Here is a 21,984-nt window from a genome sequence, read left to right as displayed (position 1 = left end):
GGTTTTAAATAAAATATATTTGTTAAATATTTGTTATCTAAATACACATTAATATTTCATATAATTCAATTACAAACAAATTTAAAATTTATTTTATAGCCACCTAAATTATAAATTGTTATCCATTTTAAAACTTTTAAAAGCAATTTTTCATTAACGCATTTGACGCACTTTTGGATTATTTATATAATATATGCGATATATGTAGATATAATAACTATACGCATTATATGTACCGATTTCATAAATTGGATTTATAATTAAAGAGATGTTAACATATACAGAAAGCAGAAATATTTTTTATTTTAAATAACAAAAAAAGAAAATAGTATAAACAACATAATTTTGTAATAAATTTAACTTAATGTTGCAAATTTAACTTAATTTGTTGAGAAATCTCTCACCATAAAAAATCATCCTAATTTATTATTTTTGTTACAAATAAAAACTAAACTTTATTACCACAGTTAATTATAATCCGAATCAACAGATCCGACTACATATGCTACAACTGTTGCATGATCTAATTTTCCAGGAATCATGGAAACCTTGTCCAAAGTTTTTATTCGTCGACTTCTTTGTTCTTGTTTGGAAAGTTGAATTAATTGTCCGTCTTTATTTTGTGCATAGTATAAATCTGTATCTTCCAAAATTCGTCTTTTGGCGGCAGTTATACGCACCTTGTTACATGTAACAATTAAGCTTCTGTTAGTATTTAAAATTAGCACTCTGCCTTATCTAATCAATTTTAATTTCATTTACTGCAAATTTGAATAGCATGCAATAGCATTATATAATATTCAACTTACTGCAAAATCCAAGAGGAGTTCGCATAGATGTTTGGCACTGTTACAGGGTGGACCTTCTCCAGATACACCTCTTCGTAACAAATCTTCCATTCTAAGAAGCGTAAGCTCGTGCCTTTGATACGCTTCCACTACGGGCAAATTAGACTTATTTTTATTACTATTCCCAGATTCCGTATGTCTTAAATTTTCAGCAGATTTTCGACGCGTTTTTGATCTTCCCTCGGTATGATCTTTTACATTTGAATCAAGTACAGCATTGTGACATGGTAAAATAGCAAATTTTCCAACTACAGGGTCAAAATTATCCGAAATCCCATCACTAGTTAGAAATACAATATCGCCTTTCTCAACTTCTGTCATTGCAAGCGTTAAATTGTTTAATTCGGGATTGGAACCATCTACTGGACCTAAGGCTCCAAGAGCATCGCGCATATCACGCATACAATGAATGTCATGGGATCCTCTTGTTATTTCTCTGACACCTGTTTTTCTGTAGACATAAATATTATTTTTATATTGAATAATATACTAATTTTGAAGTTCCTATCTATATTACCTTGAATATACATAAGCTAAACTGTCACCAACATTACAAGTACAAGCCATATATTTTTGTTGTCCTGTATTGGAACTTGGGTTTGGCAGTGGAAGAACTGCACAAACAGTTAATGTTGTAAGCATTCCTTGTTCTTGCAAAATTAACGAATGTGCAGCATGGAATGATCGAAGTAATGATATAAAAACATCTTTCGTTGTTGTCATTTCATTGTTAATGGAAGGAGTAAAAAGTGCTTTATTTAAATACTCCATACTTCCATGTACTGCAGACCTAGCTGCAATACTTGCTTTGGTACCTAGTAAATATATTTTATTATACATACACGTTTATTTCAAGCTTATATTACTGAAAAAAATAATCATACCCCAATTAACACCATCAGCAAGTGCTAAAATAGCTGAATTTGATCTTGCTACAATTCCAAAACAATCTGCAATCGGTTCTCCATTGTTTATGTTATTTGTAGGATTTTTCTCATATAATGTAGTAGCAATTCCATATGCCATTTCATGGGGATTAAACCAATCAACAACACCAGCAATTGTAGGAGTTGTTATGGTAGATGCTGAACAAATAATTCTTATTGTATTTTCTGTTTTTAATATAATTTATATTCAAAATACTTACTATTTCTGTACTGTTCATTTTGATCTAACATATCAATATAATCTATATCAATGTCATTAATACTTAAATGCCTTTGTTGCGAATTAACTGTTGTAAGTCCATTATCTGGACCGGTATGGGCAGCCAATATATCTCTATCTTCCTGGAAATTTCCTAGTTGTCTAATAGGCAGTTCTTCTGGATTTCTACCATGCAAAATTGCAGGTCCTTCTTGTTTTGTTTCTAGACTAAAGTCATTAAAAACATGTAACAATGTTTTTCACGCAATATTATTTAATAAGCACTGATTTATAAAAAATGTTACCCATCGAGATATCGTGTAATAAAGCAACCACTTGCAAAATCTTGTGTCATTGATCGAGGACTACGTAATGTTTGCTCTCCTTGACCTATATTTTCTACAGCTCCAGCCAAGTTACTAATAGACAGTTGTCGCATGAAACCAGCAACTTTTTTACGTAAACTTGGCATTCTTTTATGAAATTAAATTTATGTGCAAGTAAAAGAATAATCAATGTCAGATGTCATATAACATAATGTTACGAAGTATTTAATGTTTATCAATAAATTTAATCCATGATCTTAGAACAAGGAACTTAATTCTGACTCAAACCTTGAAAAGAAAAGAAAAAATTAGAAATATATTTACATAAACAATTATAAATTATACAGTTTTATTGTAAAAACAATTAACAAAAAATTTCTATTTTTAATAACTTTTGTACATATATAAAAAAATGTGTAAAAAAAGTGGTCAATAATCAAGATGACAATAATTCAACTTTTTAAATTGAAAGTTTACGTTTTAAATCAATTTGTGTGATATCCTTTAATCCTTTAATTTTAGGATGGAACATTATTATAATTCTGTAATGTAAAATAGTAATTAAATTCAAAAAAAAAATACTTTCAAACAGTATTTATAAAAATATTATAATTTTACCTGAAAAAAATTCTTACAGTACAGGAATGAACTCATAGTGCAGACTGAAAAAGCACATCGTTTTCCACTTTACCGCCATATTGATAATGTGTCAATAACCGATAAATTCTCTTATAAAAGCAGAATTTACATTTACTTCACTATGTTTCTCAGAATAAAATATTTTTTTAATTATTAAAGTATGTCTTAAGTTTCATGCACGCTTCAATTGATAAATTATTTGTTAAGGACAATAGAAATGTTAATTTTTACTATAATATCAAGGTATGTGCAATCAAAACCATCCCGTATATCACATAAAATGATTTTTAAAATTAATTTCGACAAATAGATTGTGGTTTACATCTTTGATTTCTAGTTGTATCATTGTGTTTAATAATCACATTCACGTATTCAACAATGTATAACTATACCTTATTTAGATTTTTTAATCTGTTTTGACATTTAACAAGTCAATATGGCGTTCTCTCCACAGGTGAGAGACTACTATTTTCCGCGGTTGTTTCTGAAGTTGTGTTTCAACAGTATTTGTACGAAAAAATCCATACGAGAGTTTGAACCTTCTTCTTTTTTAAATATTGTTATTCGTGTGCTAAAATTTGTCATATCAAACAAGTAATATTATGATATCACGAATTTCTTTTGATGTGTGTTATACGCAATGTGCTTAGATGCATAGTGACACAAATATTTATTTCATTCTACGGACTTGTCATTACGTAATCGTCATTTAAAATTCTGTCATCTGCGTGCTACAAATAAAATTATGCGTATAGTTCTTTTTTGACATTTCCCTTAGGTACCATTCCACATATAATTATAAATCATTTTTTTAACAAAACAGCTGTAACTTATTTTTAATACTTTGTTGTTATAAGAAACTTGACTTGCATGTGACTTGTTTTCACTTTTCCGAATGACAACTATTTTTAAGTAAATTAATTCACTCGAATTTGCGACGTATTTTTATGGGTTAAACGTGTAATGTTAAGGAGATAACATATTGAAAATATAGATGTGCATATGTTGCAGAAGATTCATTGAAATAAATGTGAAGAAGTAAAATGTTAAACCATATGAAATAATCAAATGATTGAAGAGCAATAAAGGAAATACTGGAAGGACATTTGTATGTAAATAAATATATAAAATGTGCGAGTCTCCGAAAAGCCTTCTCAAAATTTGCATAGATTTTATTTGTAATAATGTATTGGATTTGTGCGAAGTGCATGTTGATGATGCAGGAGAACATTCTCCAAGTTCATTGAATCCAACAACTTGTGGTAAGTAACCTTGTATGTTGTAAGTATTAAAATAAAATAAATGTTTATCTAAGTATCATATATTTTAAATTATATTATTTCTTGTTTTCAAATTTATTTAACTAATCTGTGATAGTAATAGAAAATTGTTTTAGCATAATAATTTGTGATTATAAAGCATATAACTTTTAGATCAGCAAGTTAATTTTTCAATGAACAGTAATAATATAGATATTTTGGGTGAAACAATAGCTAGGGCGTCTAATGATGGATCGTCGAGCTCAGCTAGAAGGCTTAGTTTTAAATATCCCGATGTTTTTTTACCGGCTGAAATTTCAGAACAATTATTGTCCAATCTTTGTGAAAATCAAATTTTATCCGATTTAACTATTACACTTTTTGATTCAAAGTCCACTAGATTAAGGTAATTACAAGTTATTTATTGTTTCTATCTATTTAATCAAAAAATAAGAGTATAAATTATTAAGCATATTTGGTTTATATTTTAGACATGTACAGTTAAAAGATGCATCTACATTATCAGCAAAAGGCTTGAAAGTTTTAAAGCAACATAAAGTAGTAAATTTAGTGGTAAATGGATTAAAAATAACTGTTAACGATTTGATAAATTGTTTGGGTGACTGGAGTATACAAAATCTTAGATCATTAAGCGTGGCAAAAGGAAGTTTCATGGATTGTTCACGGTATTTATTAACTATAAACAATTAAAATTGAAAATAAATGTTTTGTTTACACAGTTACAGTTTTTATTTTTCATGTTTCATAACAGGTATTGTGTGGTAGTAACATTAAGCAAATTGAGAGCACTACAAATATTAAATGTATCAGAAACAGAGTTTAATAAACATGGTTTGGAAATAGTGGTTGAGGACCTTCCCCTTCTAGAAAGTTTAAATATCTCATGTACAAAAGTTGATGATATAACACCGTTAAAAAAATGTAAAAACCGTCTGAAGACCCTCAATATGTACAATTTGAAGATAAACGACAGTGCAAATTTAATTTCAGTATTATTGGAGTTAAATGAATTAAGAAATTTAGACATTTCAGATGAAAAAGATATGCATGCTCTTAATTGTGTATTAGGTCCTGCGAAACCAAAAATAACAGACTTTTTAAAAGCTGTACATTGCATGCCACATTTAATTAGCTTAGATTTATCTGGTAAGTATTTCATAATCTAATTAATTTTTTTTTAAGTAATAAATAATATAATTTTTAATGTTTTATAGGTAAAGCTGATATAGAGCCAAAAGATTTAAAAGAATTTATTAAAGCACATCCACATTTAAGGTTTTTGGGACTTGTAAGTACAGATGCTTGTTATGATGACAGCTTAATAAATCCAGCAAACGAAGATTATAGACCCGAACTTGTTGTAAGTTTTAAGCATAATCTCTATCATCTTAAATTGTTAATATAAAATTAATATTTATATAAAAAAAATAGTTTTGAATATCAAGTATCTTTCTTCTTAGGTCAGTGGCACAGCAACAGAATCACAAATTTTGGAAGCTCTTAGGAGGTATACATGCAGACCACTTTATCTTGAAAAATGTTTATTTAATTTGTTTCGTTTAACACACAACTTCCTTGAATCACGAGTCGATGTTATAAAATTAATATTACCTGGAATGAGAGAATATCCACAGGAAGTTCGGGTACAGGTGCCGTGTACTGCATGCCTTTATAATCTCACCAAAGGTGAATTTGCTATTATGATTCATCCATCAATACTTAAACAAGTTGTTGAATTAACAATGATAGCTATGGAAACTTATCCAACTAACCATCGACTTCAAATGAATACTTTATTGACATTATGTAGTGACAGAATTCTGCAAGAGGTTACTTTTGACAAATATAGGTAATTAAAACTTTTCATATCAGTAAATATTTTAGAGTAAAATTTAAACGTGAATTACTTGTGATACAATTTAAATGTATAAAATACTCTTCAGCTTAATTACCTTTTATTTTCACAGATGTGCAAAATTAGTATTAAATTCCTTATTAACTTTTGATGATCCCTCAATGAATCGTATGTCTGTCGCTATTTGCTCATTACTAGCAGCAAAAATATCAACAGTAGAAACCTCTTTGCTTGGTGCTGAACCAATGTACATGTCTAAATTACTCAAAATGGTTAAATCTAAAATGGAAACTAAATCAGTAGACATAACAATGAAATTTACATTAAGTGCATTGTGGAATTTAACTGATGAAAGTGTTACAACATGCGAAGTTTTTCTAGATGAAGGTGGAATGGAATTATGTCTTAAAATGCTGGAAAATTTTCAAAACGAGTCTAGTGTTGAAACTAAAGTACTTGGTTTATTGAATAATATAGCAGAGGTAATTTAATGTATTCATGTAGTATATTACATGGCTGAAAGAACCAACAGTTAAGATAATATGATTATAAATACTGTTATTGACATAATATTTTATTACTCATTACAGGTTGTTCATTTAAGACCAAGGCTAATGCAACCTAAATTCATCTCTATGCTTTCTGTGCTGCTAACATCAGCACACATTGATGTATCCTATTTTGCGGCAGGTATTGCTGCACATTTGCTTAGTGATGGTCCACGTGCATGGACCTCAATGTTTACAGTTCCAACTAGAAATGGATTATTAGAGCAATTAGGTTATACTGTAACTCATTGGCAAACACCTCAAGGAGAAATGGTTGCATACAGAAGTTTCCATCCATTCTTTCCACTTTTACGTTGTTCCGACGCATATCCTGTGCAACTTTGGGCAGTTTGGGCAATACATAATGTATGCACAAAAAATCGTAAGTAGACAAATAATTGTTTTGCAGATAATATAGTTTCAAATAATTAACATATACGTTTAATTATATTAATTATTATATTTTTGTAGCGAAACGTTATTGCAGTATGTTAATTAGAGAAGGAGGAGTAGAGATACTGAAATACCTCGAAAGTACACATACAGAGCAAACAGCAAAACCGCATTTACAAAGTTTGTGTCGCTCAATTCTTAAAACACTTGAATTAAATTCTTAACGATCACTATTGCCTTCCAAAACAAAATTTGCGTACCATGAAGTTGGTATACTAGTCAATGTTTATTTCAATGCAATCTTATGTCCTGTTCTTTAGACCAAATAATTCAAATTATTATATGAACACGGATAATTATCAAAAAGGACTAACATGAAACATCAAGTCCATAATATTGATATTAAACTCTGTAGACTTGAATTGAGGACCTGAATTATGAAATATAGCTCTATATATTAATAAAACATATTATGCATAGACTTTATAGGACAGCATCGCCTTATATTAAAAAAAAAAAAATATATACTTATCGAATTGAGTAACCTCCTCCTTTTTCGAAGTCGGTTAAAAAAGTACATATGTTGAATACATAGCATAAGTTACATTTAAAACCTGATTATTGTAAAAAAAAGTATAATTAAATATTTAAAAATATACATTGAGCTTAGAAAAAGAAAAATTTTAAATGTTTTATTGTCACTATGTTTTTTAATTGTTAATTACATTATTATGTCTAATAATAGTATGCTTTAAAATGGATAAATCGATATAAAAGATAAATGTAATAAATAAGTGCTAATATATAAAGAATTAATTTAATTATTTGTTGTACACAACGCCGATTAATATAATAAAGTTAAAACTGTAACTAATATTTAAGATTTCAGTCTAATAAACTGAATAATTATATTATTGTGATATTTGTATGATTAATCGAAATTTTAAAAGAATTAATTTTTATTTGTCTCAGAATTAAGCATATAATGTATTTTTTCGTGATCGTGAAACAGTACTAACAGTGTTAGTCGAACTATTCAAAATCCATATAACTAAATGTTATTGGTGCTGACATTGTGAACAAATAGTAATTAGAATAGAATCTCATAAGTACAATATTCTTAAGAAATATCTTTTTTTATTATTATATATAAGCGTTATAAAATGTATTACTAAATATTTTGTTATATTACACTTTTAACATTTTAAATTCAGGTCTTCAATTTCTTTTGTTAATACTTACCATCTTTCCATTTAATTGCAACATCTTCAGAAATCAATTGTGCATTTATATGCCCTTAGACATATGAAAAGATACAAATTTCTAATAAATAAATATGATTATAGCTATTATTAAAATACTGCCAGTTGTACAAACAAAATTTATCTTTCCAATGACCTTAACTGTTGATTTTAAATATATAAAGTATCGATTTAAACGCTGCTAGATGTTAATAAACGCAAATCACTAATCTATTGAATTTGACTTTAATTTTATATGCTTTTTATAATATTAACACAGATATAAATAAATCTTGAAAATAGTGTACAAAATTTAAGCCAAGAAAATCTTTATTGATCACCCAATCATATTACATTTATGTTACACTTATATCTTAATTATTTTTTCTCTTTTTTTTTCTTTTTAATGGAACGTAAAAATTGTTCGTGAAATTTGTATGATTATCACTCAATTGATGCTGATGCTGCGCTGCACCTGCAAAATACTTAGCGACATGGAAGTAACGTTACGAAATGTAGCTCGATTAATATGTGAAAACTTGGCTCTCCTCCTAACATCATAGTAGTGGATTAATGGTTTAAAAACATTTTACACGCGTCTTACAAATTAGTAGCAATGTGTTTGAGATAAAATTGAGGATGTATAGTTAGTAATAAATAAATGAAAGTTGCTTACATTAGTATCAATATACGTCATATTCTATAACAGAATTATAAGAACTTACAGTTTTAGCAACTTTCACTTACTATGCATACAAAAGTTACTATTTAAATTATAGTAATATGATATTACTCTAGATATTTACATTGCAGTTCAACTCTTCCCTTTACTTTCGATATTTCAGATGCATATTTAATTATGTTTATATAACAAAAGAAATTTTATTGTTAAATAAGTATTAGAAATATATATTACAGGTATTAATAGTACATTTTAATAGTACCATTTAAATTACATAATTCATCACTTTTACTTTTTTTTTATCATACCAGTATCAGCCTTTATACCATACCAAAAATATTTCTAAAATTATTATTGCTATATTATAATTTCTTAAAATCATTTCCTAAACTATTAATATATTTCTGTGACATCAAGTATACTACAAAGTTCTTCTTTATACAATTCGATATTAGCCTAATATATTTTAATGCTATCATCATTATTATTAACAATCATTATTTTTATGCAATTTAAAATATTTTTATATCTTTATTATTTTTTTTAACAGTAGAAAAAATAATTACAAATTTTAATAAAGTACATGAATATACAAATTACTCTTAAACATGAATGTCAATTTTAAGACAGAGGTGATTTGATTTCAAAAAGAACTTTACTATTATTCTGACCAATTTAGTAGTGTTAAAGTATTACAAATTGGAGAAACAATGAGAAAGAGGAAAGTTATCATATTGTGGAGGATATAAAAATAATATCTTACAATTATACATGTAGAGTATAAAAAAAGTGACTATTTATTTTGAAGTGAAATAAACCTCAGCTTTTCAGAATACATAACACATTTATGATTATAGATATAATTGTAACAAAGATTTCTTTTGGGACTGAAATGACATTTAATGCATTTTTCATAATAAGTTCCTGAAAAATAATAAAGGCTGATACCATAGAATTCCTTAGATTGCAATATAAATGAGATAAAAAGCATAATTGAACTGCAATAGCAAATTATCGCTGATCTACATTTTTAATATTCATATGAAGATTTATTAAATCAAATATGATTAATTGTGCCCATCATTGTCCAATCTTTTTTTTTTCTTTTGACATGAGGTTTTTTCTTTCTCTTTTTTTCCCCATCGTATCAGTTTTTTTTTCTGTGGACATATCATAAGAATTTACTTAAACACCTTAGCTGCATTATAATGTAATGCATGTTCATATAAATATGTAAGTTTTGTGTAACCTATAAATAAGATATGCACAAAAACTTACAGTATCTAATATTAAAATGCACGTAGCCATATTCTGTATTACAAATTGAAATACCCATTATATTCAAAATTGAAATAAATACTATATTCTCATAATTTTATAAATAATTATATTCTATATAATTATATCTTTCCACAAATAAAAATATAGTTAAAATACTAAATTTTGTTTATATTAAAAATACAATTTTAATATAAGCGTTTTGTAACTACTATCGAAAATATGGCCAAGTGTAAAGGATAAATAAAAAATTGAGAGCACAGAAGTCCTAATAAAGCTAATGTATCTAGATATGAATTCTATAATATCCATCATAGAAATTTTGTGGATACTTCTTCATATTCTTAATTTTAAATTGCTGACAATTACAAATTCAATAACTTTTTATATTAAATCATATAGATACATCAGAATACTGATATAACAATCTACAACATCTATCAATTATCACTGAAAAAATAGTTATTTTACATTCATGTAGGAATTGCTAGTGAACATTATAGATTTATTTATTTTAATATTTAGTAAAATGATTGTAATATTTGAAAGAATTAATATTTCACCAGCTCTTCCTATAAATGTATCATTTTGTAGCACACAGATTGATTGTTCAAATAAAAAAATCTCTAAATTACCAATTTCTAATTGTTTTATAGTACAACACTATACTATAAAATACATCATAAGAGATTGTTAAAAAATTATTTCTCTAGACGGACATTTTACGTTTGAACAATCACAGAAAAGAACATGAATAGTTATATAAATTATAATATAAAAACTTACCTTAATTTGTAAAATTGCAGTAAAATGATTTAAAACGGTCAATATGGCATGTAGTAGCCTCGTTTATAACTCCTGCACCAAACAAAAATTTATTTTCTAAATTATTGATACTAAAAAGAACTGAAATTTGGTGCTAGAAAAGTTGTAGCGTACCTAGGTCGCCTTGTAGGTCTATATCCAAAATATGCACTACCACGTATAATCCCCCTGGCTACACCTCGATAGCCTCGCGTTCCACGCGGTCCTCTAGAAAATGTTTAAATATTTTACTTAATTTCTGCAATTAATATTATACATAAATCAACTCCAAGTATGGTACATGTCCATTACCTATTTGTTACTGATAATCCTGGTCTGTTTGTTCTTTTAGGCATTACTTTAATCTGACGTCCTCTAAACATAGATTCATCCATAGCCATAGCAGTTTGTACAGAATCACGTTCTGCAAATTCTATATAAGCAAATCCTTTTGGATGCCCATCAAATTTATTGCACAATATTGTTACTCTATTGACACTACCGCAACCATGAAAGTGTTGTTCTAATTCTTCTGCTGTAGCTCCATAATCGACCTTCATTTTCAGATAATAAGTTTATTAATACTTTTCATGTAAAACAAAATATAATGCATCTTTATTATAAGTGATTCTTTAAAATGTCAACTTACATTACCCACATAAATAGACCTATTATCAACCTCTCTTTTATCTTCAAGTGACATATTTAATGGACTTGCTAGAAATAAAAGAAATACTCTATAGTATATTTTCATTATAAAAACAGCAAAATCAATTTTAAATTAAAAATACTTACTTATTCCAGGTGGACTACCCATGTTCATTTGTTTGTCCACTTCGGATTGCAATTGTTTTAATTTTTCTGCTTCCTCTTCCATTTCTCTGACACGTGCTTTGATGGCCTCCAATTCCTGAAATTAAAAAATAAATGTGCTGTAATAAAAAAGCTAATACCTAAATATGTAACAATAAATCTGAAATCATGTATATTTGATTCTATGGTATAAAAAATATAATACCGGATCATCAATATTTGCTTCATTCAATTCACGTTTCACGCCATCACACTGCATAATAGCATCTCCATCTTGACCATTTTCTAGCCCATCTAGACCATCAATATGATCACTAGCTAAAAGATCTGATTCAGACATTTCTGTAACAAATACGTTCATTACAACAAATGTTATGCTTATATATAAAGGCTGATCCACTGGCACAATAGGACATAGACTGATTCTGCAAAGGAAACAAGACCAAAATAAGAAATAAAGTAAAATACTATCTAGAGTTTAAAAATGAAAGTTCTATAACACATTTTGTGACATTACAAATGTTTGTAAATACAGGCATGAACTGAATTATTTTTTCTCATGGCATTGTCTTATATTTAATTATATCATCAGTTAAGAACAAGCTTGTGTATAAATACATGTGAAGCAATAAATACTAAACTTAAGCATTATTGAAACTTGTAGGCTTTTTCTTATTATTCTAATAATCATTTATATTTCAAATTTGCACGCAATGTTGATAAATAATCTAATGAAGTTTACAATACTGATAACAAAATGAAAATTAATGATAATAAAAACTACTTATAATATCTGCTTCTTATTCACAGAATATTAAGGAAAACTTATGGTGAAGTAAAAATACTGAATAATACAATTATTTTGCACAATGCAATAAAATAAAACTGAGAACAATGAAGAATAAACTGTTACTATTCTTATACCACAAAAGAATTATTTTATAGTAGTGATGTATATAAAGAGAATTTAAACTGATTCAGGCGATTGTACAATGTGCTAAAAAACATTTATAACGTGCAATGTGAAAAATTATACGTTTACATTCCTTATGGAGTATAAGAAGATTATTTGCGATTATTAACTGCATAATAAAATAAAACGTACGGGTATACCTTCAGACGTTTCAAATATTCAAAATAATAGTTTTATGACAAATTCAATAACTATTTTCAATTAACAATTAACGATGTTCTACAAACTCGCCAAATGAGATTGACGCTACCATTGAACAAGATGAACAAAATTCAAGGTTTACATAAATTAGAAAATCGCCTTAACGTATGTTCAGGTTATGATTGGTTGCGACTTAATGTAGAAACGTATTGTTATTGGTCCTACCAAATTTTATATTTTCATGAATTTATCTATTTAAAAAAAGTATCACACATAATGGTATTCTCTTCGGTCAAAATAATTCTATTGAATTCCTTGTACAAAGAATTAATTATTTTAGCTATCATTAACAGAATTTGTTTATAATTTATAATATATCTGTTGGATACGTATTATGAGTTTTATGCAATATTTTCATCATTCACTACCAGATGGTACTAGTAGTATCGTTTTGAAAATGCATATTATATTGAAGTTGCAAAATATGAAAATATTTGCACAGTGTCTTTAACCTGTTAGATTAATTACTGTACAATAATTACCGGTTATTCTTGATTTATTATGTACCCCATTTATGATATTATAAAATATAAAACGTGATATAACAAATATCAAAAAGTAATAAGTAAAAAGTGTGCAAAATGAACAAAAAACCTAAACTACTGGTTTTTGACTTAGGTTAGAAAATTATATCAGAAAAACACAAGTATTATATCATAATCATTTTTTTCTATTAATTGCATAACTAAAATATATTAATAATTATGAAATGTTTCAGATTATACTTTGTGGCCGTTTTGGGTTGATACTCATGTTACTCCTCCTTTCAAAAAGTAAATTGACAAGTTAAAATTGAATAAAAATAAATATTGTAACAATCTAACATAGGATTTGTAATAGAAATTTTGTTCAATTTGTTTCAGAAAGGGAAATGATGTAGTAGATGCTCATGGCCAAATTATAAGATATTATAAAGAAGTACCTGATATTTTAAAACGATTGTCAGAAGAATATGAACTTGGGGTTGCATCTCGTACATCTGAAATTCAAGGTGCTAACCAATTATTAAAGTTGTTTAATTGGGATAAGTATTTTAAGTACAAAGAAATTTATCCAGGATGCAAAGTATCCCATTTTTCTAAGTAAGTTCTGTATAAATGATATTTCTTTTTAATAAAGAATTAGACAAAATTTTGTTTCTTTTCAGAATTCAAAAAGCATCAGGCATTGATTATAAAGACATGATATTTTTTGATGATGAACATAGGAATATTGTTGATGTGGGTAAACTTGGTGTTACATGTATATTGGTACAGAATGGTGTAACCAATACAGTTATTGAAAATGCATTCAAAAAATTTTAATGTTTACGCTTTTAGGAAAAATTTATCTAGAAAATGTAATTTGATTTTCAGCATTAACTTTTACTATTTATGGGTACTGCAACAGTATATATAGTAAATGGGGATTACTGAAAATAATAGCAAAATATTTTTATTTAATTTATTAAAAATGGATATATTTTAAAAATAAATCAGTCATTTAGAATGAACAAAGCTTATTATATTTAAATTTATTCAAACTTCATTAATCATTTTCAAATAATATTGTAAGGGACTAGTAATAGTAACATTACTATTGTTTGTTTGAGAAAGTATTTTAAAAACTTCAGCACAAGAATTCTGAGGGTTTTGAGAAGATATGGTAGCTAATATTTTATTTACTTGATTATTTGGTAATGATAAACTTAATAGATTGTGTAAAGTGTTTCTATCAAAATGTTTAAATGGACATCCACCTTCATACATTGGACTGGAAATATTTGCCTAGTGACATATTTGAAAAAAATTGCTTTTAATTTCAATAAATTATGATAATTGAATAGCATATAAGACCATTACTTACAAACATTAATTTACAACTAGGCGAGTTGTAATTTTTTCGTGATCCTTCTAAACCATAAAGGTGTCTAATGCTATATATGAACTTCTTTTCGCTTGATTGCCAATCGTGTGCACAAACAGAAGTGCAGGAATGAGGTTTGGAATACTCTTCTTTCCAATAATTTATAGCTTCTTCTATATGCATTCCTCCATCTTTTAAGAAAAGACTATAATGGAAACGAGCATAATGACTCAGTCTATGCACATTCCTTAATTTCATATGCAAGTGTTGCATACAAAGAGGAAAATATTTTGCTTCAATATCTATATTGCTCTTAGATATGCGTCCATTATGTAATAAGCTACTATTTTTAAATACTTTATAACGAACTTTCTGATAAAGACAATGAAATCTGGTATCTTGATTTAAAATATATTGTCCTTTTGATTTCATACATATTAGTTCTTTAGTTATGTAAGTGGTAAATAAGGATGCAATTATTTCTTTCCAGTTTGAGCAATGTACAATAGCAAATCCCGCATTTAATTCTAGTTCTCTTTTTCTTACTAAATCTGGTAGTAATTCGAACCTCACTTAAAAAATTTTTCAAATACATTAAATTTGCAATATAACAATGTAATCTCTTTTTATATATAGTAGATGTATACATACCTGTTGTTTTAAAAAGTTTACAATCATTGTTACATGTTGATACAAGATGTTTAAAAACGGATGATTTTGAAAAAAAATTACATAAATTAGTTAATGTCTTATTAATTAATGTTTCCTTGTCTGGAAATGGTTGTAACTGACGTAATATGCTTCTAAATAATCTATACAGTTGCCTTGGTAAAATATGATTTAATCTAGTTCTAAAAAACAATTTTTCTCTGGTAAACCAATAGTCACACAGATCTTTAGATGTTGATGCTAATAATCTAAAGCAAACATATTAATTAAAAAGATAAAATATTCAATAATTACTAATATTAGTAAAATAATGACTTACCGTAATGTAAAATGTCCAATCTTATCATAAACTGAGTTGTCTAATAAATATTCAAAATTATCTTTGAAGTCATGAGCCCTACCCTCATGTAATAATTGTAAATACTCTAACCTCACCATAACACATTTTTCTAATACATGAAGTGGTACTCTCCCTGAAGGAGCTCGAATGTAAAACATTTTTTAAACAAATAATTGTTTTAAAATTCTTCATTCTTACATTAGTAAATGTATATTGAAAATTTCTTATATATTCAACAGCAAATCTATCATCCTTAAAAAAATGGTGGTCAAGATGAAACAGTCCCGCTCATTCGAGATACTTTTTAAATTGAAAAAATAAATGTTTTGCAAGTATAAGCTTACTTTATTTTATTGCGAATTTTAGATTTCAGGAGGGTGATTGTGCGAATTACATTAGAACATAAGCTTTTGTTATTTATTTATAATTAAATGTTACATTCAAGTTTACATTTATAACGGAAGTACCTTGATAGTTTAATATGAGGAACAGATAAAAAAGATAATGATTAATTATAAGTAATTAATTTAAAAAAGGTGAAAGCATTCTGAAAGTCCTGTTCTTGCAAGTATTTTAAAAATTTAGATTTTCGCGCCCGTTGTTTGAAAACATTAGCGCCACGGTGAAAGGCGGAACTATCAAGACAAAAAATTGTATTTCTTTTTTAAAATAAAATATTTTTATGTTTTGTTGACACTTGTATATTATTTGATGAACAATATTAATGAATATATAACATATTAATGAATAAAATCAGTGTTAATTGAATTTTTATGAGAAAAAACAAATGGCGCCATCTCTCGGGCGAACAGGATGAACTACACACTTTTCAAACGGAAGTTAAACTTGGCGCCGCCTAGCGGTAGTGCTGGGCAGTCGTGAGATTTTATCTCACGCGAGAGCTTTATGCACATGCGTCAGCTGACGTCACAGCTTGCTGTCAATGCCGTACCTAGCCGGTACACGCAGTGGTGACTGATGAGGGCACCTTAATGATCCTACATAATTTTTCAAAAATTCTTATAATTCCACTGTAAACTATGAATGTATAGGTTGGGTTAGATTACATTAGGCTGGGTTAGGTTAGTTATATATATGACTGTATAAAACTATTCAACTATATTATATTATAAGTAAAATTACAATCGTAGCTCTTAAATTCTAAATTCTAATTCTAAATTAAATTCTAATCGTAGCTCTTAGCTCGGTATAGTTCTCTGAAGATTTTTGAAAACCTTCAGAGAACTATACCAATTACCAGGTCACACCACGTGGAGGTGGCTACGATAGCGACCCACCCTAACTCCAAATCCCATCCACCCTCCAAATGCAACCTCATTTACCAGAAGGATAAATGAGTTCTGACTCTACTTAGCTCATAGGCTCGCATATACAAGTTCTTTACCACAATCCAGTAAAGAACTTGTATCACACACACACACACACATACATTAACTTAATACTAATCGCATGGGATTCCATACACGCACGCTTAACTTATTCTAAACGCCGCATGGTACCTCTCATTCTAAGATTGCACTCAAATAATCTATGACGAAGTCAAAAAGCAAAGGGGAAGAAAAGAAAGTTAGAAGAACTTTCTACTAAAAGAAAAGAAAGTTAGAAGAACTTTCTACTAAATGAAAAGAAAGTTAGAAGAACTTTCTCCGAGAAAAGGAGATCAGTATTTTTGGCCAAGTGAACCTCGCCTTCCATGGGTCAAAGGGTAGTCCATAGTGGCTTACGTGAACCACGAGACAGAGATGAACCGAAAATACTGGCAAGAACGAGTGACACATCCGCGGAGGGTCTCCCATTTCTCCCCGCTTGCGTTTGAAGCAAGTCTGACCGCAGAGAGGAGACCCCTGCCGTGAGGCGGCAGATCGAGATGGTTCATCAATCGATCGGCCCCGCAGAGATGTGTCCCTGGTGCTACACCAGCACTTGCAGCTCATCTCTGCCGCGTGTTCACAGCGCTATGAACCCCCAATGATCCACTTGGGTTCGGAACGATTGACAAAAAATAACTGAGTATACTATAAGCTAACGCGTACAAAGATTGAGAATTGAGAAGATGAGTGCAAGTTAGAATGAGAGGCACTTACAGGGACCCACCCGCCCTGCCCACAAGCATACACTTAAAACTAACTCACACTTAAAATTAATTTAAAACTAACGCGCGCATCCCTCGATGATCCCTCGATGATCGATGTCTTCAATCTTCGCGTATACGCATTTCACACATTCACTCATGCATACTACAATATGTTACAATAGGCGCAACTTAAAACTAACTTAAAATTACTTAAAGTTAATGCATTAGTTGACGATATCCCTCGAAGGAAGTCTTCAATGATGATCTATTCCTTACCTATAGAATGCATGCAGAATTCATGCTAACATGCTAAATTTATATTAACATTTTCGGAATAAAAATGAAATAAAACTCGAGTCGACTCGATAAAAATACGCAAATAAAATACAATATACTTGGGAAATATATAAATTAAGAGAAACATGAATCATTAAAATAAAAACCTGAAACATACAAATATAGTTGAGACAAGTATGGATCATTAAAAATTACTTACATAAAATTAAAATCTGAAACAGACAAAATGTAAGTAGGCACATATGAAAAATTGAATTACTAACATAAAATAAAAATCTGAAACAAACAAAATGTAATTAAACAAAATAACAAGTTGAATTACTTACATAACATAAAAACCTGAAACAGACAAAAGTAGTTAAGACAACTATGAAACAATAAAAATTACTTTCATAAAATAAAAATCTGAAACAGACAAAATGTAATTAGACAAAATAACAAGTTGAATTACTTACATAACATAAAAACCTGAAACAGACAAAAGTAGTTAAGACAACTATGAAACAATAAAAATTACTTTCATAAAATAAAAATCTGAAACAGACAAAATGTAATTAGACAAAATAACAAGTTGAATTACTTACATAAAATAAAAACCTAAAACAGAGAAAAGTAGTTAAGATCGATAACTATGAAACAATAAAAACTACTTTCATAAAATAAGAATCTGAAACAGACAAAATGTAATTAGGCAGATATAACAAGTTGAATTACTTACATAAAAAAAAATCTGAAACAGATAAAATGTAATTAGACACATATGAAAAATTGAATTACTTACATAAAATAAAAATCTGAAACTGACAAATATTTATTAACATGGAAAATAAATTACTTACTTAAAATAAATTCCTGAAACAGAGAAATAATTATTAACATAGAAAATACACTACTTACTTAAAATAAATTCCTGAAACAGAGAAATAATTATTAATTATTAACATAGAAAATAAATTACTTACTTAAAATAAATTCCTGAAACAGACAAATAATTATTAACATAGAAAATAAATTACTTACTTAAAATAAAATCCTGAAACTGACAAATATTTATTAATAAAGAAAATAAATTACTTACTTAAAATAAAATCCTGAAACTGACAAATATTTATTAATAAAGAAAATAAATTACTTACTTACAATAAATTCCTGAAACAGACAAATATTTATTAATAAAGAAAATAAATTACTTACTTTCAATAAATTCCTGAAACAGACAAATATTTATTAATAAAGAAAATAGATTACTTAATTACAATAAATTCCTGAAACTGACAAATATTTATTAATAAAGAAAATAAATTACTTACTTACAATAAATTGCTGAAACAGAGAAATATATTAACATAGAAAATAAATTACTTACATAAAATAAATACCTGAAACAGACAAATATTTATTAATAAAGAAAATAAATTACTTACATAAAATAAAACCTGAAACAGATAAAAGTAATTATGACAGAAAATGGAAGGAGCAAAAAATGAAATCTCCCTTTATTCGAAACGAAACTCTTGAAAAATCAAGATCATAGGCTTTGAAAACCTTAAAATCCGAAATGAAATTACAGATTCAAAAACCTCAACTCCGAAATAAAAAGACGTAGAGATTAAGAAACCTGCAAACTTGAAATAAAATCACGGTACTCTTTGAAAACCTCAAATTTGAAATAAAAACCTAAAGAGATTAAAAATTTCAAGACCGAATTGAAATCACCAGGTGGTCCAAAGACTTCGACACTCGAAGTAATATTGTCGCATGAAATGAAAGAGAAACTGAAATCAAAGTACAAGAATTAAAAACCAATCAAAAAATAAAGTTAGAGAGAGGAAGAAATAAAGTCTTGAAAAGTTTGAAGCTAGAAATAAAATGAGATAGAGTATTAGAGGCCCTATCAGTGAGTACAGGATGCAGGACACACACCATTCACACACTCACGCATACTATAATACATTCTAAATGCCCTACATGTACCTCTTATTCTAAAATTGCACTCGCATATAAAACTTTGTAAAAATTGCAAGAAGATAAGAAAGAAAGTTGGAAGAACTTTCTTTTAAGTTTGGAGAAATTCAAAAAAAAAGTAGAAAAAATAACAAACTATTACTACAATCTAATACGTAAGTTAAAAAATTGTGACAAAGATGAGTGCAATTTAGAATAAGAGGTACTTACAATGTGCGCAAGCTTTTCGCCACATGACGTGACGAAAAACCTGCGCCCGAGCCCACCCTTCCTCCCACAAGCTCGGAATTAATGTAAAACTGTACATAACTTACCAAAAATAAAATGCTGAAATAAATAAAAGTTATTAAGACAAAAATGAATGATTTCATTACTTACTTGAAATAAATATCTGAAACAGACAATAATAATTATGACAATTATGAAATATTGAATTACTTACATAAAATAGAAATCTGAAACAGACAAAATTCTATTAACACAGAAAATTGTGGGAGGAGGAGGAAAATTTTTCTTTATTTCGTACAAGAATTTCAAAAAATACAAAACGCAATGAAAATTGCGGATTTGAGGAGACAACATAACTTACGAAAGAAGAGACACTAAAACAGACAAAAATTTATTAGCACAGAAATTTAAGAAGAGAGAACAACTTACCAAGAATTAAATTCTGAAACTCACAAAAATTTATTAACATAGAAAATTTCGATCAATTTAAGAACTTACCAAAAATTAAATTCTGAAACAGACAATAGTTTATTAATTTGGTTTTTTCAGAACGGAGAACTTACCAAGAATTAAATTCTGAAACAGACAAAAGTTTATTAACCTATACAATTGTAGGAAAAAAAGTGAAATGACAATATCGAAAAACAGAGAACACAATAAAAATGACGAATTCAAGATCAATCAACAATAAAACATTTTATACAAAATCAATTCCTGAAACAGAGAAAAATAATTAACACATAAAATTAAGGGAAATTAAAATCGCGAAGGGATATACAAATCTCGAATTTCGTAATAAAATCGCGAAGGGATATACAAAGGGATATCTCGAATTTCGTAATATAATCGCGAAGGGATACAAAAATCTCTAATCTCGAAATTTACTCGCAAAGATATACAAATCTCGAATCGCGAAGGGATATAAAAATCTCTAATCACAAAATTTAATTGGGAGGGCATAAAAATCTCGAATCGCGAAGGGATATAAAAATCTCTAATCTTGAAATTTAATTGGGAGGGCATAAAAATCTCGAATCGCGAAGGGATAAAAATAAAATCGCGAGTGGCTATGCTCGTAAAAATTCGAGCAAAACGTGACGATACATTTCATATCGTTTAAAAAGCACATGTAAAATACAAGAAAATAATAGCGAGCATAGTGACAAATGACTGTCCATCCTAAGATGGACAGCCATTGATAGTTCCCCTCTTCTTTGGCAAATTTTGCCGGGGCTCTTCGGCATATAGCCTCTTCTCTCTTCGGCAAAGCCTCACAAAAATCACTCGCGAAATTTTACGGTAACTCGGACATTCTTAGTTTTCAATTACATAAATTCTCAATTTTCCTATCAATCTCCATAAACAGATAGCAGACAGTTTTATAAAAATAAAATTGCATTACTATCCATTTATTTCGATCGATAACAAAATCGAAATTTTATGTAATATCTAATAAGTTAGTTTGATAATCAAGAAAAGTACTGAAAAAAGATATACGACCAGCGATTCTTAGAATGC

General features: G+C 28.1%; 5 protein-coding genes across 15 annotated transcripts; 2 read left to right on the top strand and 3 right to left on the bottom strand.

Annotated features, from left to right (window-relative positions):
* Positions 1-279: 279 nt before the first annotated feature.
* On the bottom strand, positions 280-3,491 carry LOC100883996 (PP2C-like domain-containing protein CG9801). Of its 3 annotated transcripts, XM_012284672.2 has the most exons (8): positions 2,939-3,077; positions 2,798-2,862; positions 2,300-2,608; positions 1,996-2,222; positions 1,733-1,933; positions 1,366-1,663; positions 810-1,299; positions 280-680 (listed from the first exon to the last, which is right to left on the bottom strand). In XM_012284672.2, the coding sequence occupies exons 3-8, from the start codon at positions 2,464-2,466 to the stop codon at positions 468-470; spliced, it is 1,596 nt and encodes a 531-aa protein (XP_012140062.1). In that variant the 5' UTR covers positions 2,467-2,608; positions 2,798-2,862; positions 2,939-3,077; the 3' UTR covers positions 280-467. The 3 variants fall into 3 exon arrangements, with proteins under 3 accessions (XP_012140062.1, XP_012140063.1, XP_003703149.1); XM_012284673.2 differs by lacking the exons at positions 2,798-2,862; positions 2,939-3,077 and adding an exon at positions 3,352-3,491; XM_003703101.3 differs by lacking the exon at positions 2,798-2,862 and having other exon boundaries at positions 2,939-3,075.
* LOC100883550 (protein zyg-11 homolog B) lies at positions 3,064-9,049 on the top strand. 5 transcript variants are annotated; one of them, XM_012284678.2, is made up of 10 exons: positions 3,064-3,202; positions 3,971-4,221; positions 4,393-4,624; positions 4,710-4,904; positions 4,991-5,385; positions 5,454-5,599; positions 5,700-6,088; positions 6,207-6,576; positions 6,685-7,024; positions 7,114-9,049. In XM_012284678.2, the coding sequence occupies exons 2-10, from the start codon at positions 4,089-4,091 to the stop codon at positions 7,257-7,259; spliced, it is 2,346 nt and encodes a 781-aa protein (XP_012140068.1). In that variant the 5' UTR covers positions 3,064-3,202; positions 3,971-4,088; the 3' UTR covers positions 7,260-9,049. The 5 variants fall into 5 exon arrangements, with proteins under 5 accessions (XP_012140068.1, XP_012140069.1, XP_012140067.1 ...); XM_012284679.2 differs by lacking the exon at positions 3,064-3,202 and adding an exon at positions 3,275-3,413; XM_012284677.2 differs by lacking the exon at positions 3,064-3,202 and adding an exon at positions 3,396-3,468.
* A 1,973-nt stretch (positions 9,050-11,022) lies between these two features.
* On the bottom strand, positions 11,023-13,097 carry Pabp2 (poly(A) binding protein nuclear 1). 5 transcript variants are annotated; one of them, XM_012284661.2, is made up of 7 exons: positions 12,967-13,097; positions 12,059-12,195; positions 11,836-11,950; positions 11,690-11,757; positions 11,353-11,594; positions 11,176-11,268; positions 11,023-11,094 (listed from the first exon to the last, which is right to left on the bottom strand). In XM_012284661.2, the coding sequence occupies exons 2-7, from the start codon at positions 12,191-12,193 to the stop codon at positions 11,061-11,063; spliced, it is 687 nt and encodes a 228-aa protein (XP_012140051.1). In that variant the 5' UTR covers positions 12,194-12,195; positions 12,967-13,097; the 3' UTR covers positions 11,023-11,060. The 5 variants fall into 5 exon arrangements, with proteins under 5 accessions (XP_012140051.1, XP_003703137.1, XP_076386111.1 ...); XM_003703089.3 differs by having other exon boundaries at positions 12,959-13,096; XM_076529996.1 differs by having other exon boundaries at positions 11,023-11,118; positions 12,059-12,278; positions 12,959-13,093.
* A 363-nt stretch (positions 13,098-13,460) lies between these two features.
* LOC100876164 (DNA primase large subunit) lies at positions 13,461-16,039 on the bottom strand. Its single transcript, XM_012284664.2, has 4 exons — positions 15,861-16,039; positions 15,524-15,789; positions 14,873-15,444; positions 13,461-14,793 (listed from the first exon to the last, which is right to left on the bottom strand). The coding sequence occupies exons 1-4, from the start codon at positions 16,037-16,039 to the stop codon at positions 14,545-14,547; spliced, it is 1,266 nt and encodes a 421-aa protein (XP_012140054.1). The 3' UTR covers positions 13,461-14,544.
* Positions 13,506-16,575, top strand: LOC100877618 (magnesium-dependent phosphatase 1). Its single transcript, XM_003703043.3, has 4 exons — positions 13,506-13,645; positions 13,746-13,800; positions 13,891-14,109; positions 14,175-16,575. The coding sequence occupies exons 1-4, from the start codon at positions 13,609-13,611 to the stop codon at positions 14,329-14,331; spliced, it is 468 nt and encodes a 155-aa protein (XP_003703091.1). The 5' UTR covers positions 13,506-13,608; the 3' UTR covers positions 14,332-16,575.
* Positions 16,576-21,984: the final 5,409 nt, after the last annotated feature.

The sequence above is a fragment of the Megachile rotundata genome, chromosome 3 (assembly GCF_050947335.1).
Source record: "Megachile rotundata isolate GNS110a chromosome 3, iyMegRotu1, whole genome shotgun sequence".
Lineage (NCBI taxonomy): Eukaryota > Metazoa > Arthropoda > Insecta > Hymenoptera > Megachilidae > Megachile > Megachile rotundata.
Note: the sequence above shows the minus strand (reverse complement) of the source record. Positions and strands in the feature narration are given on the sequence as shown.

What these genes read in the sequence shown, in the direction of transcription:
- LOC100883996 (XM_012284673.2), bottom strand. Translation starts at nt 2,466, where the DNA reads ATGCCAAGTTTACGTAAAAAAGTTGCTGGTTTCATGCGACAACTGTCT. An exon ending in AAATGAACAGTACAGAAATA is followed by an intron (nt 1,934 to 1,995) that starts GTAAGTATTTTG and finishes TTATTTGTTCAG; the next exon opens with CATCTACCATAACAACTCCT. An exon ending in TTAGCTTATGTATATTCAAG is followed by an intron (nt 1,300 to 1,365) that starts GTAATATAGATA and finishes TTATGTCTACAG; the next exon opens with AAAAACAGGTGTCAGAGAAA.
- LOC100883550 (XM_012284678.2), top strand. Translation starts at nt 4,089, where the DNA reads ATGTGCGAGTCTCCGAAAAGCCTTCTCAAAATTTGCATAGATTTTATT. An exon ending in AATTAGCTTAGATTTATCTG is followed by an intron (nt 5,386 to 5,453) that starts GTAAGTATTTCA and finishes AATGTTTTATAG; the next exon opens with GTAAAGCTGATATAGAGCCA. An exon ending in ATTATAGACCCGAACTTGTT is followed by an intron (nt 5,600 to 5,699) that starts GTAAGTTTTAAG and finishes CTTTCTTCTTAG; the next exon opens with GTCAGTGGCACAGCAACAGA.
- Pabp2 (XM_012284658.2), bottom strand. Translation starts at nt 12,214, where the DNA reads ATGAACGTATTTGTTACAGAAATGTCTGAATCAGATCTTTTAGCTAGT. An exon ending in AAGCAAATATTGATGATCCG is followed by an intron (nt 11,951 to 12,058) that starts GTATTATATTTT and finishes TTTTAATTTCAG; the next exon opens with GAATTGGAGGCCATCAAAGC. An exon ending in GGGTAGTCCACCTGGAATAA is followed by an intron (nt 11,758 to 11,835) that starts GTAAGTATTTTT and finishes TTTTATTTCTAG; the next exon opens with CAAGTCCATTAAATATGTCA.
- LOC100877618 (XM_003703043.3), top strand. Translation starts at nt 13,609, where the DNA reads ATGAACAAAAAACCTAAACTACTGGTTTTTGACTTAG. An exon ending in GTTACTCCTCCTTTCAAAAA is followed by an intron (nt 13,801 to 13,890) that starts GTAAATTGACAA and finishes AATTTGTTTCAG; the next exon opens with AAAGGGAAATGATGTAGTAG. An exon ending in AAAGTATCCCATTTTTCTAA is followed by an intron (nt 14,110 to 14,174) that starts GTAAGTTCTGTA and finishes GTTTCTTTTCAG; the next exon opens with AATTCAAAAAGCATCAGGCA.
- LOC100876164 (XM_012284664.2), bottom strand. Translation starts at nt 16,039, where the DNA reads ATGTTTTACATTCGAGCTCCTTCAGGGAGAGTACCACTTCATGTATTA. An exon ending in TAAACTTTTTAAAACAACAG is followed by an intron (nt 15,445 to 15,523) that starts GTATGTATACAT and finishes AAATTTTTTAAG; the next exon opens with TGAGGTTCGAATTACTACCA. An exon ending in CTAGTTGTAAATTAATGTTT is followed by an intron (nt 14,794 to 14,872) that starts GTAAGTAATGGT and finishes ATATGTCACTAG; the next exon opens with GCAAATATTTCCAGTCCAAT.